General features: G+C 43.3%; 1 protein-coding gene and 1 non-coding gene across 4 annotated transcripts; one reads left to right on the top strand and one right to left on the bottom strand.

Annotated features, from left to right (window-relative positions):
* Positions 1-395: 395 nt before the first annotated feature.
* Positions 396-9,831, bottom strand: dnajc19 (DnaJ (Hsp40) homolog, subfamily C, member 19). Of its 3 annotated transcripts, none has more exons than XM_061826251.1 (6): positions 9,740-9,831; positions 4,018-4,069; positions 3,862-3,935; positions 862-941; positions 627-697; positions 396-552 (listed from the first exon to the last, which is right to left on the bottom strand). In XM_061826251.1, exons 3-6 carry the CDS (start codon positions 3,922-3,924, stop codon positions 482-484), a joined length of 285 nt encoding a protein of 94 aa, XP_061682235.1. In that variant the 5' UTR covers positions 3,925-3,935; positions 4,018-4,069; positions 9,740-9,831; the 3' UTR covers positions 396-481. The 3 variants fall into 3 exon arrangements, with proteins under 3 accessions (XP_061682235.1, XP_061682233.1, XP_061682234.1); XM_061826249.1 differs by lacking the exon at positions 9,740-9,831 and adding an exon at positions 4,315-4,472; XM_061826250.1 differs by lacking the exon at positions 9,740-9,831 and adding an exon at positions 4,189-4,271.
* trnai-gau (transfer RNA isoleucine (anticodon GAU)) lies at positions 6,224-6,296 on the top strand. The gene has a single exon. It is a non-coding gene; the product is annotated as a tRNA-Ile (tRNA).
* Positions 9,832-15,300: the final 5,469 nt, after the last annotated feature.

Below are 15,300 nucleotides of genomic sequence, written 5' to 3'. Positions count from 1 at the left end.
ACGTAACGAAGACGAAGTGAAATGCCGACTCACGGAAACGAACAATGGAATATCGACGACAAGATGGCGACTCGTTGTCAACACGGTGACTTCCGTTGACAATTTCCGGCTGTTTTAGACGCCAGACGGATCGCCATTTTTTTTTTTTTTTAAATAAAAGATTTTTTTTTTTTTCGGGACAATTTGGGCGGTAGGTAGAGGTCCTCCCTTTTTTTTTTTTTTAATAATTTAAGGCCTTTTTAGGGGGTTGACTGGTTTTCGCGGATTTTAAGGAGCCCCTAAATGCACCTTCGAAAATTTAGGGGTTTTTAGGGACGCGTGCAAACCCTGCAGAAAAACCCTCGTGAGATTGTGAACATTGTGATACTCCGCCTAGAAACCACAAAACAAAGGTTCTATTTATGTATACAATGTGATTTATTTGCGAACAAAAAAAATCTCATGTTAAACAATATTAGTAAATTTGCTTGGTTCAGTCTTGTCACTTCTTAGCCTGGCCTTCAATTAGGTCTTTAGCCTCATTAATCTTTGCCGCTAGGTAGGGAGAGCCACCTGCAAGAACGAGAATAGTTGTGAATTGTGTATTGGAATGCATTCTCCAAAATCAACTTAAGCTTTCCACCTACCTCTGTCTGGGTGGTTTAGTATCATCAGTTTTCTGTGGGCCTCTCTGATCTTATTCCAGCTGGCAGTTGGACTGAAAGATTAAAAAAAGCAATCATTAAGTGATCTAGGTTAGACCCTAACCCCCCCCCACACACACACACACATTCCCCAAACCCCCCCCCACCACCACACACACACACACATTGCCCAAAATCATGCAGAACAAGACTAAATGCTACCAAAGAACTGACATACCTGACACCTAAAACCAATGCAGCTTCTCTCTTAGTCATCTTTGGTTCAAAACCACCTCGATAATAACCCCCTCCGAAGGCCTACAGAACAGCATGAATTCAGTCAACTGGAGCCAACAGCTCTCTGGGAACTTTGGAAGGAACCCAATACAGTATTTCATTCCTGCTCAGAAAAAAACCTGCAATGACTGAATCTTGAGAGACCTGATTAGGTTTATTGTGTACAGTGCTGTGAAAAAAATATTAGTCTCCTCAAATTATATTTTTGCATAGTTTCCACACGAATGTTTAAGATCTTCAAAAACGAAAAAGACATATGACCAAAGTAAACTTAAAATGCTGATTTTATTGATTCAGGAACATCCAATTTCAAAGTTATCCAGCCCTGTGTAAAAAGGTAATGGCCATCTTCAGCAACAACTGAAATCAAACATTTTCTATGACTGGCAATGAGTCTTTCACATCTCTGGAAATATTTTGGCCCATTCTTCCTTGCAGAATTGTTTGAAATCAGCTATTTTTTTAAAGCAATCATGGCGTTTTTAAAGTTATACTGTACTGCTGCATTTCAATGGGATTCAGCTGTAGACTTTGACTAGCCCACTCCAAAACCTTAGGGTTTTTTTTTTTTTTTTTTTTTTCCCCAAAAACCATTCAGAAGTTGATTTACTTGTGTTCTGGATATTCTATTACAGAACCCAAGTGTACTTCATCTTAAAGTCAGAAACTGATGGCTGAACATTCTCCTTCAGGATTTAATGTTAAGTTACAATACAATACAATTGTGCCTCACTGTCTCGTTAGCGCCACCATGCTGGCGCCCAATAATACAGTGCATCTTATGTACGTGTGAAATACTGAAATTCCACCCACAAATAAGACTGTGGCTTTTAATACGATGCTCCTTATGGTTGCAAAATACAGTACTCAGAGGATGCTCAAAAATTGAAAGAGCAAAAAAAAGTACAGGGTGGAAGTATGAACTTGAATTTACTTGTGCACATCCAATCGACCACATCTTAGTAATGTGGTCAGTAAACTATTTCAGAACTTCACTAACCTAACAAAAGAACCCTGGCGCACAATTAAATGTGTTCAGATACTTGAAAGGTGAGGCTGAGTACATATCCCTAGCATCAGCCACACAAGAATGCATCAACTGACAACATCTACTGAAAGGCATTGGCAAATACCAAAATACATAGAAACAAACAGTATGAGAACAGTGAGGGTACAATTGCACTAGCTAGAAACTAGGCTTTGAAAATCAGGATTTTTGGGACTGATCAACGACTTTTAAAAAAAAAAAAAAAAAAAAAAACATCCCTGATCTAATCTCAAGATGGAGAAATGACTTTAAATGACCTGTTCATTTACTGTATATACTTGTGTACTTCTAGGGGAAATCCAGTGGTTTGCATTAACAATGTATCCAATAGGTTATGTCATATGTACTCTATCTTGACAGTGTGACGTTAAATCCGCTCTCATTCAATAGTGTTTTGAGAAGATTATCAACAAATTACAAATTTTCAGGGGCGTTGCTATTTTTGCAAGTCACATGATTTACGTGGACGGATGTGACGTGTTACGTGCCGTTCCAAACGCTCGACTACATGGGACACCATTATGCTCAAGACTGATTTCTCAGATTTATCCTCATCTGATGAAGAAATAGCAGTATCGGTTGATTGGGAAGACGGAGGAATACTTTCGTACACATCGTGAGCGGCTCTCCGTTGATCGGGAAGATTGAGGAATATTTCCATACACAGCCGTGAGCAACTTGGCCGCTCGGTTGATCGGGGAGATTTAAACCTGTGGCTGTAAATAATGACCCTGAACGACGAAGCTCGCTCTCCGGTCGAGCGAGCTCACTGCTGCGCTGCTCTGTATGGAAGTATTCGTCTGTCTTCCCGATCAACCGATACTGCTATTTATTCATCAGATAAGGATAAATCCGAGAATCAGCGCTGGGCATAATGGTGTTTCATGTAATCGAGCGTTTGGAACGGCACGTAACACGTCACATACGCCCACCTAGGTCATGTTACTCGCAAAAAATAGCAACGCCCCTGAAAATTTGTAATGGTCAATTTTCTCAAAACTATTAAATTAGGGTGGATTTAACATCACATTGTCAAGATAGAGTACATATGACATGACCGATTGGATACATTATCGCAAACCACTGGATTTCCCCTTTAATTCCTCAAAAATATATATTTACAATGCATCTTCATTCATTATTTATGCCAATGAGGCTTTGTGACACACAGAACAAATTAATGGTCAGTAAGTACATACAGCAATTAATATATCTACTTTTTGTGACATTTTTGTGCTTCAGTGCACCATGAAAATTTTCATTGGTAAAGTATATGCCTTGGCTTGTAAAAGGTTCAAATTCGCTGCTGTAGTCAGCTCGTCTTCAACAGAATGGCAACATGTTTCCAAAAAGAAAATGAGCGCTAGCACTAGCTAGGCTAGGGATGTTTTTTCTGAAATTGGAATCATGTGTGTGTTTGATTTGAAATGTGTAAGAGTAAGCAATTACAACAATGCAATAGTTATCTGATCTACCAAATGATCTTTTATTATACTGGGATATCTTGGTCACAATAGATAGGTTTCCAATGATGTCACCACAGTCCTTGGACCAATCGGATAAATTAACGATAGAAAAAAACTTCACGCTTCACCTATCATCTGACCTCTATGACACACAAGATGGCGCAATTGGAAACTAGTGCATAAAAGGACCAGCTATTTCACATTTGTAAACCACAGGCGGAACGACATGTTAATGTAATGTTTATTGTAACTGAGGTAATGGTCTTATCCTACCTCCTGCCTAACAGAGAATAACAATTTTGGAGAGATGACATTCTGAAATCAAGTGAAAACCTTTTGGGGAAAAAAAGGAGCTATCATACGTATTTTCCAGCATTTCATAAGGGGGAGGGAGTTTTCACCTACATGCAAAGTGTGAAGTTCTTACATTCTTAGGGAAGTTCTGAAGGGCCTGTTTCACTTGGGGCTCCATTTGCTTCATGGCCTGCATGGCATAGCGTCCTGGGTGAAGGAGCGGACAAAAACATGCCAGCCAGCGTACAGGACGCAATGACGAAGACAAGATTTCCAGTATAGTACTTGCCTGCAAATCCAGCTGCGGCCAAAACTAGCCCCGCTGCCACCAAGGAACTGGCCTAAGGAGACACCGGCAGGACGTAAGAGTTACCCAAAACGATATACGCAATGTCCATACGTGTGAACGGTTCTTGAGTCATAATGTAAACGAACAAACAATAAAATAAAAGACACCAACGTTATCGTTTGCATCGGATAGCTCAAAAATCTGGCTAATGCCTGCTTAGCCATCTCGTCTTGACATTTTAGTGAAGTTAGAGGAAGTTTCTTTTCGTGGCATAGCGTAATACAAACGTATACTTGCCATGTCACTTATGTTTCGTTAAGAACAGATGAGGAGAGGAACTCATATTGACTGACGTCTGAGTGTTTATGTCGGAAATAGTAAAAAGCTGTAGTAAAAACCCGGCAAAGTCTGGGCTCTTTCGCGTTAGGATTACCACGCGGTTTCCGGGCAGGACACGCCCTGCTCCAATATTATTGGCTCCAGTACACGCGCCGCTGCACGGTGATTGGGTTGTGTATCCCACATTACTTATTCCACAGTGGAAAAGATGTGATCTAAGTGTGGCGCTTTTAACATGTTTCCCCCGAATCCTAACCCACTCAAATACGAACATTAACTCGTCTAAAACCGTTATAACAAACTTTGTTCATATTTCGTACAAATGTGATACATGGTTGGGACGATCATCTTTTTAGATCTGAGTAGCCTGCCTGCCTTTCCCGTGACGGAGAAAAAAATCTCTGCGGTGTAGTGTGTTCGACGTGCCTACTTAATGGCCGTTTTAGGGAGGCCGACGGGGCAATGCACAGATACTGAATTGTAATTTGCTCATTTCGCCGATTTTTTTAAAAACAATAATGATACATTGTGTCAGCACCAACACATATTAAACCAAGACATAACATAAAAAAATGGAAAAAAAATGTCTAAGTAGAATATCATTGGATATAAACAAATCAAATGAGCTGTAGTTGGTAAGAGTTAGATGAGGATTAAGTTTTTTTTTTTTTTTTTTTTTTTTTTTTTTTTTTTTTTTACATCACAAATCACCTCAAAATTACCTGTCTAGAAATAAATTTAAATCCATGGGGAATGTGTGACAGAAACCTTGTCTCTTTGGTAGATAAGTGGCAGGATGTTTCATATTAGATGAGACGAAAATGGGATGTTTTAAAAGGGTCATTTTAAATTTTTCAAATGGCTCCGCTCAAGCCATCTAATTTCCTGGGCCAAATTGATTAGAAGCAAATCATCGGAATTGCTTCAAACATCACAGAAACAAAAATAATAAAAGCTCATCCCATCTATATCATTTTCAATTGTGTCCCAATCCTATGCACGTGTGTCCATGCCCGCCAAAATTGAGGAACAATTTCATCTTTGTCAGAACCACAGAAAATCTCGTTTGAATTAAAATGTTCAAAATCTGAAGCAGTGAAAGGGATTTCCTAGCAACATCACTGGAATACTCCAAAAAGCAGACTGAGTGAGGAAGCAGCTGGAAAGGGGTTATTAGGGAGAAGGTCAGGGTCAATAAGTCCAAGACATGAGGGTGGTTTGTCAAAGCAGGTAGCGTGGGAGAGACTGGAGTTGAGTGAATTTAACAATCCAGCTGGAGCAAGCGTTGTGACAGGAGACACGTGAGGACACTGGAAGAGGATGAACAAAAAACAGGGAGTAAGTTTGAGCACGCACCTGACTTTGGTGCAAGCAGCGTGGAATTGACCCCGGCCATAAGTCGAGGGAGGTAGACGAGCGTTGACCGTCAACAGATGAGATAAAGAGAGACATATGAGAAACACAGGAGTGTTATACGGACAAGTCGAGGCTGGTCGTCTGTACTTCTGACTTCTCCAGGTCGCGGCCAAAACCAAAAGGTAAGCAGGAGCCTGTTTACTGTCGAATTCTGCATATTGAACTGCCTAAGTTTGAGAAGTCATTGGAGTCAGATTGTTCATGCCTCATGAGTTATTGAGAATAAGAGATAAAGAGAATAAGAGAATAAGTGATAAAGAGAATAAGAGAAGTTGTACATCCCGTCGTAGCTAACGTATATTATAGACGTACAATTGCACTGTGAGGTTCACCTGTTACACCTAAGGGGGATGGGATCCCTTAAAAACAGAGGGTTTGATGTCGGTTTGAGCCTCGGACGTCACAAGGTGGCGTACGAAAAAAACGAATAGTATAGGCTAATTTGTTGCGAGGCCCCGTAGCTCAGTGGTTAGAGCACTGGTCTGATAAACCAGGGGTTGTGGGTTCGTATCCCACTGGGGCCTCCACTCCCTGAGAAGGGTTGCGTCAGGAAGGGCATCCGGCGTAAAAAAAAAAATTGTGCCAAACATATATGTGCGTTCATCTGAGATGACACGCTGTGGCGACCCCGAAAGGGACAAGCTGAAAGAAACAAAAACAACATAGGCTAATTTGTTGCGCGAAGAAGAGTGCCAACTAAATTAAAGAAATAATCATGGATGGTGAATTTGATCATGAATGAGCTGAATATAATCCAACTAAAGATTAAATATACACTGAAATTGAGCAGCAAATGATGCTTAATGTTGACAAAAAGAAACAAGATCAAGAAAGGAAGCGCGCATTAAAATAATGGCAAAAGCACAACTTGGGTAAAATTTGCGATTCAGACAAACTGACGATGAAGTTATAGGACAATGACAGAGATGATGTAAATATAATATAAATATAAGTGTAAAAGACGATGAGAGATGTAAGTGACATATTAGATAAGGTCTCATGGAACTAAAAGAGGTAAACAGAGAAAGGCGCACTGCGCATTTAATGTTGGACCAGGAAACTACCCGGTGCTGGTAAGGTGGCATGTGACGTTGAGGGCATCAAGGAGCCCACGAGGAAAAGAAGATGGAACTGAGAAAAGTTGTATTTGATATGTGGACGCGAGTGAAGGACTGCAAAAATGAGAAAGGAGGCACGTCGAATACCCACACACGCACGCGCCCTGAATCACACGTAAGTACACCACACACACACAGAGGAAGCGAGAGGTGCTAAAGGGGGTGGGGTGGGGGGTTAGTGAAAACTGTCTTGTTGATTTGATGTGACGCGTCGTCGCATCGGAAATAACATGATTATTATTATTATTATTATTATCATCATTATTATTATGGCAGTACGGTGGCACAGCTGGTAAAGCTTTGGCCTCACAGTTCTGAGGTCCTGGGTTCAATCTTGGACCTGCCTGTGTGGAGTTTGCATGTTCTCCCCGTGCCTGCGTGGGTTTTCTCCCACATCCCAAAAATTTGCAACATTCGTTGGACACTCAAGGTTGCCCGTAGGTGTGATCGTGAGTGCGACTATTGTCTGTCTCTATGTGCCCTGCGTTTGGCTGGCAACCAGTTCAGGGTCTACCCTGCTTCCTGCCCGTTGACAGCTGGGATTGGCTCCACCACTCCCCGCGACCCTCATGAGGATAAGCGGTAAAGAAAATGGATGGATATTATATTATATTATATAACAAGCAAACAAAACACTACAAGGTTGAAAACTTTTTTTCTCAGGCTTTTTAGAATATATCCACCTTTTGATCATATTACTTGCACTGTATGCAGTTTTCATTGCTTTTTTAAAATATTGTGTTTGTCATTTTTATTGTTTTTATCCCGTTTTAAATGTTTTATCTCTTTGTTTTCAAATGCCTTTAACCATGTAAAGTTACCTTGTGTATGAAATGCGCTATACAAATAAATTTGCTTTGCTTTGCTTTGCTTTGCTTTACAATGATGCCTATGACAGAAGCTCTGGCAGGTCCAATATACAAGCCGTTTGATCTTAAAGATGTTGATTGTCTTGTTCGGCTCGCTTGCCTCATCTCTCTTCTGGTGGTGATGCATGGGTTTCTAGTTTTGTGGAAACTTTACAGGGGTATACACTCTGCATGGGTGAGCGGAGACAAGCAGCATCTAGAATGCACTAGTATTGAACACCGAGAAATCGAGACATCTGCAGGTATGCTTAACGTACCCAATAGAACCATATTGAGAGCACACTTCGAGCGTCCGGCCGCAGCTATCTGAGAGAGGTTTGCCACTCCTGTTACAGTTCCACCCACTTCTTTCCCCGATGTTTAACGACCCACTTGAGCACTTGACTAACTACTAAACTTTGGACTGAATCGACTGGACATCACCCTGGACAGTCTGGTTAGGAGGAGGCTATGTTCAGGACTGGGATCCTGGCAGGTCTCCCTGAACCATTATAGACCACTCTTAAAGCTGACCCTGACCTCCTGTCTGGAGATGAGCCTAGATTTAGACGACACTTAGTGCATCACCTCAAAATTTATTCAAGCCAACAACAGGGTGAGGATAATAAAATTACTAAACTCCAAAAACAACTTCTTAACTTAGAAGTAGCACAGGCAAGACGTAAAGGTCCAAAATCACACCAGATGTAATTTTTTGGCAGACACAACCACCTAGACAAGCAGGTGGGTTCTAGGGTAATAGCTGAGGTGGATACACAGGAAGGCGTGGAGGGTCTGGGGGAGAGTGCAACATCAACGTGATCAAGGGTGTTTTGGTTGTGGTTCTCTCGATCACTGGATTAAAGACTGTCTTACAGCTACTCCACCTCGAGCTCCAATGCAAGGGCGTGGTGGCTGGTCCAACAACTGAGGGGGCCAAGGCAGAGGCAGAAATGACAGCTTTGGCATCCCACCCTGGCAGCAGAATGGACAGCAGCAGGTTGGACAGTACCACTAGGGGTGCCCAGGAAGCCAGGGTTCCGGTGATGGAGGTGCCATGATCTCCATCTCTGTTGCGGGGCGAATGTGAACAATCTCGTTGACACAGGGGCAACCCACTCGTCACTCAACATCTCGCTCCTGGACACTTTATTGTCACAACACACTGCAATTGATGGGCTTCTCAGGGACTCAACAGGCCTTGCAATGGACTAAACCCCTACTGAGAATCTTGGCTAGACAGACCTTCCACCATTCGTTTATAATGCCGGCAGCTGACACCGTCTGCCACTCTGGACAATGGCTTATGACACCTATGAGTGAACCAACTCCAACTGTGGACATTTATTTGGCCTGACTTGAACCAGAAACACCGCTCAAACGTGGTCTCATACATCAATTTCTGTTGTGGAAGCCCTGGTAAAACACTCTTAGGGCTTACCTGCCTCCACTAGATCCATACCATTGCACACTATTACGACCTCAACCACGATCTAGTACACATGGAAAACTTTGCATGCATACAAGGTGATGCTTGGGACAACACATCCGCACATACATACACAGCAAGAGAGGGTGTAGCAGCATCCTGCTCTCTTACACCAGATCAAATGACATGGTTCAAAATGCAAGAAGAGTCATTACCCCACATTTCACTTGCTCTGTCTCCAGGACACGAGGCGCGGCAGCTGGGACCTATGGCGAAACGACTGACTCAAATGACTGACCCGGAGGACACACCACTCCCTAATGTACAGATCTCCAAATCTACAGATTGCATCATTGTTCTTGACGCACCTCCGACAACTAATATCACCATATTAGAACACGAGACCCTAACTAGAGAACACGGATGTGACTACTATGACCATGACAACGCCAAGTAAATGTTAAACAAACTACCTAAATTAGTTTGGTCCTCTGGACCCTTTGATGTTGGACATTGTACTAACACACCAGACATTAAAATCACTGTTTTTCAAGGATCTCATTTTTACAGACCTCAATATCCTTGACCTGCAGCTGCAGATGGAGGACACTCTCACTGACTGGCCTGTGGAATTCTGGAGTCTTGGAAACATCCACCTCCTCGTGGTGTACACCACTCAGGCCAGTTTTAAAAGCAGATGGTCACACTTAGTGTATGGCACATGATTTGAGAGCCGTTAATGATGTTAACGACCACACCATTGTTACCTCAACCACACCCCCACAGGATGTTGTCTACCATCACACCTGGTTTGAAATACTTCATAGGGATTAATTTGGCAAATGCATTCTTCTGTGTCCCACACACTCGCACTCGAGTGTAGACACTTGTTTGCATTCAAATATCAGGAACGCAATTTGCAATACACCAGGTTGCCACAAGGCTTCCAAAATACACCTGGAATTTTTAATCAATGTTTGAAATCATTCCTGCAGGATCTAGATCTCCCAGACGGATGTAAACTCATGATGTATGTTGATCTCCTGTTGGCAGCCCCAACAGCAGAGTTGTGTTTTATCTCTAACTAAACTTGTTTTGCTTCGTTTGCATGAGCTGGGATTCAAAGCTTCCAGAAAGAAACTTCAGTGTTCTCACAAATCGGTGACCTTCTTGGGCAGAGTGGTGTCCTCTGAAGGATCCACTATGTCCTCGGAGCATTGTTCTTTTATTCTAAAGATTCTCTTCTTCCACGTGCTGATCTCTCTGTCCAACCTCTGACTAACGGCAGGGTTCTGTTCACTGATGGTTGCTGTTACTGTAAACCGAATGGCTCTTTGGGTGCGGCGGCTGCCGTAGTGGTGGAGCAGCAGCCCTCAGGTGAATTTTTAACTGTTTCCTCTTCTGTACTAACATCTGCTCTCTTAGCCCAGACAGCGGAAGTGCTCGCACTCTGTCTCGCACTGGAACTGGCAGTCGGACAATCTGTCCACGACCTGTCTGCCTGGAAACGGAATTATTTTAAAACAGCTAAAGGTACTCCTCTTGCAGATTTGACACTGATCCAATGATTAGACAAAGCCCTGGCCATACCTGCGGTGGTGGCTATCGTCAAGGTCCCTGGCCACTCCAAATCCACTTCAACCACAGCCCTCGACAGCAGTGTCATTTTGGCCATGTGTTAAATGTGACTGCAAGATTTTACAATTGCGGCCCCTTGAGCCAATTTTATAGAGTCTGAAATCTTGTTTATTTTGTCAAGACATTTCTTGGTGGAAGTAGAGATAAAGGAAATGCAATCAAGACAAATGATGGAAATGTTTCCGCTCCTCTCACTTTGGTCAAGAGCTACTGGCTTGGGTTTCTATAGCAGTGCATGCCTGAGACGTCCCCATTTCACCCCAAAAGAGTTGAGATTTTCCACTGAACTTCATATTCAGATTATAATGGAATTTAGGCCAAGCTCTCACTAAAAAACAAATTCACATCAACCAGGTGGAAAGGCAGTCAGACTAGATTCTAGAAGTTTAGGAGCAAGGTTCAAATGGTGTAGATGGGAAGAGAAATGAAATAGGAAGATATTTTAATGAAAGACTGGGCTAAAAATGTCTTGGAGGTGAAAAGAGTATCAGAATAAGTGATCAGGCTGAAACCTGAAATTGAGGGTGTTATGTAGAATGTAATCAAATGCAGCCCTATGGGGGCACAAACCAGTGCAATCTGTAGGCCGGTCCCAAGCCCGGATAAATGCAGAGGGTTGCGTCAGGAAGGGCATCCGGCGTAAAAACTGTGCCAAACAAATATGAGCGTTCATCTAAAGAATCCCATACCGGATCGGTCGTGGCCCGGGTTAACAACGCCCGCCCCCGGCACTGCTAACCTGCAGGGCGTCGGTGGAAATTCAGCTACTGTGGGTCGAAGACAAAGAAGAGGAGGAAACCGGATCCAGCGTCAGAAGAAAAAGAGGAATGTACAGAGCCTACAACTGAGTGTAGGGACTTTGAATGTTAGGACTATGACAGGAAAAGCACAGGAGTTGGTTGACATGATGATTAGGAGAAAGGTTGATATTCTGTGCATCCAAGAGAGCAGGTGGAAAGGTAGTAAGGCTAGAAGTTTGGGAGCAGGGTTTAAATTATTCTACCACGGAGTAGATGGGAAGAGAAATGGAGTAGGGGTTATTTTAAAGGAAGAGCTGGCTAAGAATGTCTTGGAGGTGAAAAGAGTATCAGATCGAGTGATGAGACTAAAATTTGAAATTGAGGGTGTTATGTATAATGTGGTTAGCGGCTATGCACCACAGGTAGGATGTGACCTAGAGTTGAAAGAGAAATTCTGGAAGGAACTAGATGAAGTAGTTCTGAGCATCCCAGACAGCGAGAGAGTTGTGATTGGTGCAGATTGTAATGGACATATTGGTAAAGGAAACAGGGGCGATGAAGAAGTGATGGGTAAGTACGGCATCCAGGAAAGGAACTTTGAAGGGCAGATGGTGGTGGACTTTGCAAAAAGGATGGAGATGGCTGTAGTGAACACTTATTTCCAGAAGAGGGAGGAACATATAGTGACCTACAAGAGCGGAGGTAGAACCACGCAGGTAGATTATATTTTGTGCAGACGATGTAATCTGAAGGAGGTTACTGACTGTAAAGTAGTGGTAGGGGAAAGTGTAGCTCGACAGCATAGGATGGTAGTATGTAGGATGACTCTGGTGGTGGGTAGGAAGATTAAGAAGACAAAGGTAGAGCAGAGAATCATGTGGTGGAAGCTGAGAAAGGAAGAATGTTGTGCGGCCTTCCGGAAAGAGGTGAGACAGGCTCTCGATGGACAGCAGAAGCTCTCGGAAGACCCGACTACGACAGCTAAGGTAATCAGAGAAACAGGCAGGAGAGTACTTGGTGTGTCATCTGGTAGGAAAGGGGAGAAGGAGACTTGGTGGTGGAACCCCAAAATACAGGGAGTCATACAAGGAAAGAGATTAGCGAAGAAGAAGTGGGATACTGAGAGGACTGAGGAGAGGCGAAAGGAGTACATCGAGATGTGACGTAGGGCAAAGGTAGAGGTGGCAAAGGCTAAACAAGAGGCATATGAAGACATGTACACCAGGTTGGACACGAAAGAAGGAGAAAAGGATCTCTACAGGTTGGCCAGACAGAGGGATAGAGATGGGAAGGATGTAAAGAAGGTTAGGGTGATTAAGGATAGAGATGGAAATGTGTTGACTGGTGCCAGTAGTGTGCTAAATAGATGGAAAGAATACTTTGAGAAGTTGATGAATGAAGAAAATGAGAGAGAAGGAAGAGTTGAAGAGGCAAGAGTGAAGGACCAGGAAGTGGAAATGATTACTAAGGGGGAAGTCAGAAAGGCACTACAAAGGATGAAAAATGGAAAGGCAGTTGGTCCTGATGACATACCAGTAGAGGTATGGAAGCAATTTGGAGAGATGGCTGTGGAGTTTTTGACCAACTTATTCAACAGAATACTAGCGGGCGAAAAGATGCCTGAAGAATGGAGGAAAAGTGTTCTAGTTCCCATTTTTAAGAACAAAGGGGATGTTCAGAGCTGTGGGAACTATAGCGGAATAAAGTTGATGAGCCACACAATGAAGTTATGGGAAAGAGTAGTGGAGGCTAGACTCAGGACAGAAGTAAGTATCTGCGAGCAACAGTATGGTTTCATGCCTAGAAAGAGTACCACAGATGCATTATTTGCCTTGAGGATGCTCGTGGAAAAGTACAGAGAAGGTCAGAAGGAGCTACATTGTGTCTTTGTGGATCTAGAGAAAGCCTATGACAGAGTACCAAGAGAGGAACTGTGGTACTGCATGCGTAAGTCTGGTGTGGCAGAGAAGTGTGTTAAAATAGTACAGGACATGTATGATGGCAGCAGAACAATGGTGAGGTGTGCCTTAGGTGTGACAGAGGAATTTAAGGTGGAGGTGGGACTGCATCAGGGATCAGCTCTGAGCCCCTTCCTGTTTGCAGTGGTAATGGATAGGCTGACAGATGACAGATGAGGTTAGACTGGAATCCCCTTGGACCATGATGTTCGCAGATGATATTGTCATATGCAGTGAAAGCAGGGAGCATGCAGAGGAACAATTGGAAAGATGGAGACATGCACTGGAAAGGAGAGGAATGAAGATTAGCCGAAGTAAAACAGAATATATGTGCGTGAATGAGAAAAGTAGAGGGGGAAGAGTGAGGCTACAGGGAGAAGAGATAGCGAGGGTGGACGACTTCAAATACTTGGGGTCAACAATACAGAGCAATGGAGAGTGTGGTTAGGAAGTGAAGGAACGGGTACAAGCGGGATTGAACAGTTAGTGGAAGGTGTCTGGTGTTCTATGTGACAGAAGAGCCTCCACTAGGATGAAGGGCAAAGTTTACAAAACAGTGGTGAGGCCGGCCATGATGTACGGATTAGAGATGGTGGCACTGAAGAAACAACAGGAAGCTGAACTGGAGGTGGCAGAAATGAAGATGTTGAGGTTCTCGCTCGGAGTGACCAGGTTGGATAGGATTAGAAATGAGCTCATTAGAGGGACAGCCAAAGCTGGATGTTTTGGAGACAAGATTCGAGAGAGCAGACTTCGATGGTTTGGACATGTTCAGAGGTGAGAGAGTGAGTATATTGGTAGAAGGATGCTGAGGATGGAGCTCCCAGGCAAAAGAGCGAGAGGAAGACCAAAGAGAAGGTTTATGGATGTGGTGAGGGAAGACATGAGGGCAGTTGGGGTTAGAGAGGAAGATGCAGGAGATAGGCTAAGATGGCAAAAGATGACACGCTGTGGCGACCCCTAACGGGACAAGCCGAAAGGAAAAGAAGAAGATGTAGAATGTAATCAGTGGAAAAGTGCAAAAGGGTGGAAATGGCTGTATTGAACACTTTATTCCAGAAGAGGCAGGAACATAAAGTGACCTACAAGAGTGTTGGTAAAAGGACCCAGGTGGATTGTATCTTGTGCAATGTAATCTGAAGGAGGTTACCAACTGTAAGTTATTGGTTGGGGAGAGTGTAGCTCGTCAGCATAGGATGGTAGTGTGGAGGATGTCTCTGGTGGTGGGGAGGAAGATTAAGAAGACAATGGTAGAGCAGAGAACCATGTGGTGGAAGCTGAGATAGGAAGAATGTTTTGTGGCCTTTTGGAAAAAGGTAAGACGGGCTCTCGATGGACAGGAGAAGCTCTTGGGATACTGGACTACCACAGCCAAGGTGATCAGAGAGACAGGCAGGAGAGTACTTGGTATGTCTTCTGGTAGAAAAGGGAAGAAGGAGACTTGGTGTTGGAACCCCAAAATACAGGAAGTCATACAAGGAAAGAGGCGAGCTAAGAAGAAGTGGGACACTGAGAGGACTGAGGAGAGGTGAAAGGAATACATTGAGATGCGACGTAGGGCAAAGGTAGTGGTGTCAAAAGCCGAACAAGAGGTATATGATGACTGGTATTCTAGGTTGGTAGGGGTGAAAGATCTTAACATTTTGGCCAGACAGAAGTATAGAGATGGGGAGGATGTGCAGTAAATTACAGGGGTGAAAGATGGAGCTAGAAATGTGTTGACTGGTCCAAATAATGTGCAGCTATCTTAAAAGAATAATTTTTGGAGATGATGAATGAGGAAAATGAGAGTGAAGG

Source organism: Syngnathoides biaculeatus, chromosome 7, assembly GCF_019802595.1.
Source record: "Syngnathoides biaculeatus isolate LvHL_M chromosome 7, ASM1980259v1, whole genome shotgun sequence".
Classification (NCBI taxonomy): Eukaryota; Metazoa; Chordata; class Actinopteri; order Syngnathiformes; family Syngnathidae; genus Syngnathoides; species Syngnathoides biaculeatus.
Note: the sequence above shows the minus strand (reverse complement) of the source record. Positions and strands in the feature narration are given on the sequence as shown.